Genomic DNA, 6,394 nt, shown 5'->3' on the forward strand with positions numbered 1-6,394 from the left:
TTTGCAATAATGTTTACTTGACTACTTTAACTGATTCATGTTTCAATCAACCTGTTAATCCTACCATTTTTTCCTTTGCTGGACTTTCCACTATCAATCAACATCTTATTAACTCTATTTCAAATATAGTTGAACCTACCAGTTTTTCCCAAGCTAATATGCATCCTGGTTGGCAACAAGCAATGGACACTGAGTTTAAAGCACTAGAAGCCAACCAAACTTGGGAAATTGTGGAATTACCACATGGAAAAAAGGCTCTCCCTTGCAAATGGGTTTATAAAGTAAAACATAATGCAGATGGAAGTGTAGAGAGGTTGAAGGCTAGGCTGGTTATTCGAGGTGACATTCAAAGAGAAGGGATTGACTTTAACGAGACATTTTCCCCAGTGGTAAAAATGACTACCATACGATGTCTTCTAGCTGTTGCAATCAAGAAAGGATGGGGAATCTCACAGCTAGATGTAAACAACGCATTCTTACATGGTGAATTACAGGAAGAGGTATATATGATGTTTCCAGCAGGCAAAATTCCAACTAATCCCAACCATGTGTGTTTACTTCGCAAATCACTTTATGGTTTGAGGCAAGCCTCGCGCCAATGGTATGCCAGGCTAACAGCCGTATTAAGTTTCAAAGGGTTTCATTCATCTCTTAATGACTACTCACTCTTTTACAAGAAATCACTAGATTCAATTTCAATTGTCGCAGTTTACGTAGATGACATCCTGCTTACAGGAAATAACAAGGAAGAACTTCATCAATTGAAACAATTTCTTCACCAGGAATTTCAGATCAAGGACTTAGGTGACTTACACTATTTTTTGGGTCTGGAGACTCTTCATGAGCCACAAGGTTTAATCATCAGTCAACGGAAATTTACCTTGGAAGTTCTTGAAGAATTTGATTGTAGTAGTTTGCCCTCTGCCACATCTCCATTGGACCCTTCATGCAAGCTTAGTGGTGAATCTGGTGACCTTCTTTCTGATCCAACTGTCTATTGCCGACTCCTAGGCAAATTGAATTATCTCACTCACACAAGACTAGACCTGTTCTATCCAGTACAACACCTCAGTCAATTCATGCAACAACCCCGAGTGCCTCACTTTAATGCTGCCCTACGGGTGGTTAGATATCTCAGATCCAACCCTGGACAGGGTATTTTCATGTCCTCTGCTCCCTCCCTCACACTACTTGCATTTTGTGATGCGGATTGGGGATCTTGTGTTGATACACGGCGATCTATAAGTGGGTATTTTGTCACTCTCGGCGGATCTCCAATTTCATGGAAATCCAAGAAGCAAGCTTCAGTATCGCTCTCATCCGCCGAAGCAGAGTATCGATCTATGAGGCGGGTAGTTGCTGAAGTCACTTGGCTAACTCGACTCTTGACAGATCTCGATACACCACCGTCTCTTCCGGTTTCTGTTCATTCTGATTCACAAGCTGCAATTCACATCGCTCGGAACCCTGTATTCCATGAGCGAACAAAGCACGTTGACCTTGATTGCCATTTTGTGAGGCAACAATTTCTCTCTGGTTTGATTTCTCTGTCCTTTGTCCCATCATCCTCTCAATTAGCCGATATATTCACCAAACCCCTATCCGGGCCATCCCATAATTTGGTTCTTGGCAAGTTGGGCCTCGCTACACTCCCCTCTAACTTGAGAGGGGTGTTAGAACCTCATCTGTGCAGCCCAACATGGAAATGGTCCAGAAGCATGGAAATGGCCCAACAATTGAGGACCCAGGCCCAACATCTGATTGGTCTTCCAATAGCTGTCAAATTGGAAACAAAATATAGTTGTTCCCATCTGGAAACCATTAGATAGTAGGCATGCTATTATGTAAATATAATAAGACATAGTTGTGTATATAAATATTGTATAAAGTTAGACATAGTACATTAATTTGTTTGTATTCAATAGACAATAGGTAGTGGACATGTTGCTATGTTGGTATTAATACCAAAGTTTCAGAATGGTTAAGATACAGAAAAAAAGGAATCTCCTAAATTTTGGTCTTTCAAATTCTTACATTTTGTATGTTCCAAGATTGAACTAAAGAAGTTTCAACTACAAAGAGCTAGAAGAAGGCACAAATGGATTCAAAGAAGGAACTAGGGCCTCCTCAACCAAGTACATTTCCATGTGTATATGGAATAAAAAACCATGATAATTATTAAATATTGCATTGTTTAACCAAGTTATGGAGAGAGATACCAGAACAGACATGCTTGTACTTGTTGAAGCATCTTGCAACATAACTTTGGAATAGTACTGGCTTAAAGATTGATGGATTTTATACATTTCTTGTATGTTTTGGGGAACTTGAGTTAGAATAACAAGTGTTATGAATTGATGATTAGATAGGAGAATGAAAACCATACATTACAAGAAACTTTTTTTAGCGAAGATACAGATACTGAATTGTATATGAGTACACAGGTTATTGCAATATTATTTAGGGACAAACAAAAGTATGAGGGAAAAAAATATGGCTGATCTAAAAAGAACTGAAAGGCACTAAGCTCCCGGCTGATCACATGACAGCAACTTTACCAGTTATGCCAAGGCTTCCCTTCTGATCTAAACAAAACTAATAAAGGAAAAAAGGCTCAGGTGGAACTGAGATATCAATAGAACCTTCAAGCATTAGCATGACTTTTTTCATGTTAGGCCTTAATGCTGGATTTTCTTGAATGCACCAAATAGCAACCATCAAAAAATTCTCAAACCTCTTGATATCTTCTATTGCTTCTTCATCATCACCCGCAAGTAAACGGAACTCTTTTCTTCTATAGCAATCACAAGCCCACTCCACAAGTATCATTTCATCCTCATTTGCCACATCTTGCTCATAACTTTTTCTGCAGCAAATCAGCTCTAAGAGCAAGATTCCGAAGCTGTACACATCCACTTTGACGGTTATAGGCATGTTCCTGAACCACTCTGGGGCTACGTACCCTCTCGTGCCACGTATCTTAGTGGTCGTTCGAGTCTGATCATTCCTCAAAAGCTTGGCTATTCCAAAATCTGCTATTTTTGCTGTCAAACTTTCATCTAAAAGCACATTCTGAGGCTTGATGTCACAATGTATAATTTGGGTACTACATTCTTCATGCATATAGCAAAGCCCTTTGGCAGTGTCTATGGCAACTTGTACTCTTTGGGACCAACTAAGCCTAGAATCTTTGAATAGCAAGTCTGCTATTGAGCCAGTTTTCATGTATTCATAAACCAAAAGCCGGTGTTGGCCTTCGTTGCAAAATCCGAGGAGTTGGACCAAGTTCTTGTGATTAGTCCTACTGATTGAATTCACTTCAGCTTCGAATCCTTTTTCTCCATCTCTTTCCATCTTGTGTAGTTTCTTGACAGCGACGACTTTCCCATTTTCGTCATTAAGAACTGCTTTATAAACTGTTGAGAAGGCCCCAGTTCCTAATTCTTCCTCGAATCCATTTGTAGCTTCTTCTAGCTCATTGTAGCTAAAACTTCTTAGGTTCACTCCTGGGACCGTTGGATATTGCACACGTTTCTTTGGCGTTTTCCCTTTAAACTTGAAAAAATATATAAGGGCCAACAACATTAAGATGAAAAGTGAACTGCCCAACAACACAGAACCAGAAATGATTAGAGTAGATTGACTTTTCCTTTTTGTTTGGAACTGAGGCGGCGTAGTTGTTGATGATGATCCTAGTGTGGAGTTGTCTTTCCTTATTTTTATCAAAGCTTTCCCATCATCTGACGGATTCAGAATCCCATTTGAAAGCGGATACCTTTTCTTCCAACAAACTTTGTAACTGTAAATAGCAACAGCACAAAAACAATCACTCAAACAATTCTGTTTGCACCAATCCTCTGAAACATCCCGGTAAGACTCATAATCACCGTCAAACCAGTTAGATTTGGGCATTTCTCGGAAAGTGAAAGCCTCAATTTCTCTCGATTCATGGTTACAATCTTGCTCAGAGAAATTTCGTCTGCAGCCACCTAATTTGTCGTTCGGATCATTCAAGATATACCCGAATGGACAAATACATCTTGACCTCTGGTTAGTTCCCATCGAGCAAATGCTGTTGAAACCACAGGCACCCCCTCCAACACTTTGCCTGAGGGTACAAATGTTATCCGGTATGTTATGCAAAGTAGACCATGCCATGGGCCTCCCGCTGGAAGATTTCGGAGAGACATAGTGCCTAAAAACTCCATCATATTCAAGAATCGCTCGTTGGTATAATTGACTTGTTGTTGAGTTTGCCTCATTAGAAGATATCGAATTTAACAGTGTTCCATTCTGTGCTCGAAGGAAAATAAAGCCGGATTGATTGAAGATCACCTGGTAACCACTGCCAACTGAATTCGTCGCCCAATATGGACGATTTGGTGCATCAAGTGGATAATTTACAGTGTAAAGCACCAAATTTCCATCAATTTGAAGTGTGAGCTCGAACCTTCCACGCGATACATTCGTGTCAGAGAAGCTTGAGACAAGCTTATTTCCTTGATTAAGTACTTGACCTGGCAAAATCGTATCGGTTGGCTCATCGAAACTCTGCCATAAAATGGCTGAACTACTGTTTGCTAGCACAAAGTTTCCAGTGTCAAGCATGGCTCCATAGGCCACTCCGGCCGTGCCATGAGCCCATATCTCTTGACCATTTGGATCAAAGAGGACTAGTCTTCCATCTGTGGAGAAATGAACATTGGATCCATTAGGGGCAATATTATTCCTATTGGCTGACCAAACTATTGTTTTTTCTGGGTGTTTATTGAACCAAATGGCTAGTATGAATCCTCCATTTCCAATTTTTTGAAAGCCAAAAGCAAATTCTCCAGAAGGGGATGGCCAAAATGTAGTAACATCACTTGTAGTGAGTGATGAACCCAAACTAACATTTTGGTAAGATTGAGAAATGGCTGAAAGGGGAAAGAGCAAGAGAGCAAGAAAAAATACAGTTGCAAAAGCCATGTAAGAAAGAGATAGTTTCTTGAAAAATTACAATGAATTACACCTATAAATTACAAAGAAAACGTTGCTGAGTCTCGAGTTAATTAAGTGTTGAATTGGTCAATGGCTACCATTCTTTTTAGTAAATGTTATTTACTGTTTTCATTTTTGGGGAAAATTGAATTGCATAGGACTATAAAGAACAAGAGGAGACGTACTTAAAAAGAGAAAGCAGGCCAACCGTTACTTTTTTGTACAAATAATAGGCTTAGTCATAGGCTTTCACAATCAACTATTGCTTGGAATCTTCCTTCTAATTTTTTTATTTTTGTAATCTTCCAACTAATTGCTTGTTTCCTCTTGAATTAGTTAACTTTTTCTTAAATTATGTTCTGAGATTATGATATTGAAAAGTCATAATAACTCAATTTTTAGATGATTTCCTTGTAGATGAAATATCAAGACAAGTAAAGGATGCATTATATATCCAGAAAGCGAGAATAATTATGTCTGTCTTTAACTTTATGTAGATCAAAACATAGAGTCAAAGTGGATAGTATGTCAACGATTCATATTGATCATTCACGTAATAAACCTATACTTTATACATTTGTGGATAGTTTTTACTCAACTCTTTATTCAAATATTGTTGATATTATTTTATAAAACAGCGTATTACATGATTTGGTATACTACTATAAAACCAGGAACCCTCTAAACTAAAAGTTAAATTACTTAATTACCCATGTTATTAGCCTAATTAACCAAAAGACCATTAGAAAGGCTTTTCAAGGGACACTTATCGCTTCTGGTGGTTATAATAAACTAATTTCTCGGCACGTGCGTTGCACGTGTATACTGAGTCACGTAACACTTGATTTTATAAAATAATATTTATATTATTACAATAAATTATTAAGTAAATAATTATGCATGAAGCATAAAGTATAAATTTAATTTACGGAAATAATCAATGTAGATCATCGTATGTTACTTGTCTATCAAAGTCAAGATGCTTAGATATATGGTTTGAACTTACAAAGATAAACCATCAAAGTTTAATCAAATACATATGAGTTTTTACTTTATTTAGTTTATTTTTATGTGATACAAACTATAAACATGCAATGAAACATCCCACCTAATACTTTTTTATAAACAAAATTCTTGGTATATGTTCCTTTTATTCCTTTGATTTCTTTGTCATGATCAGGAATCCAGGTGACGAAAACATTTACACAAGAAAAATTTGTATACAATATTCAGATGATGGATGAGCATATTGCATCTAATGTAGGAAAATTAAATATATAAATCATGACAAACACTTACACCAAAAATCATATTAACCCTAACAAATTATTTGTTATTGATAAATATTATACTTCCGCATGGGTCTGGTATATTCCTTCTCTTCTTTTTCACTACCAATTTTTGTGTTGAACTA

General features: G+C 37.4%; 1 protein-coding gene across 1 annotated transcript; it reads right to left on the reverse strand.

The window, feature by feature from the left end:
• Positions 1 to 2,361: 2,361 nt before the first annotated feature.
• LOC104220452 (G-type lectin S-receptor-like serine/threonine-protein kinase LECRK2) lies at positions 2,362 to 5,125 on the reverse strand. The gene has a single exon (XM_009771328.2). The coding sequence runs from the start codon at positions 4,966 to 4,968 to the stop codon at positions 2,596 to 2,598; it is 2,373 nt and encodes a 790-aa protein (XP_009769630.1). The 5' UTR covers positions 4,969 to 5,125; the 3' UTR covers positions 2,362 to 2,595.
• Positions 5,126 to 6,394: the final 1,269 nt, after the last annotated feature.

The sequence above is a fragment of the Nicotiana sylvestris genome, chromosome 9 (genome assembly GCF_000393655.2).
Source record: "Nicotiana sylvestris chromosome 9, ASM39365v2, whole genome shotgun sequence".
NCBI lineage: Eukaryota > Viridiplantae > Streptophyta > Magnoliopsida > Solanales > Solanaceae > Nicotiana > Nicotiana sylvestris.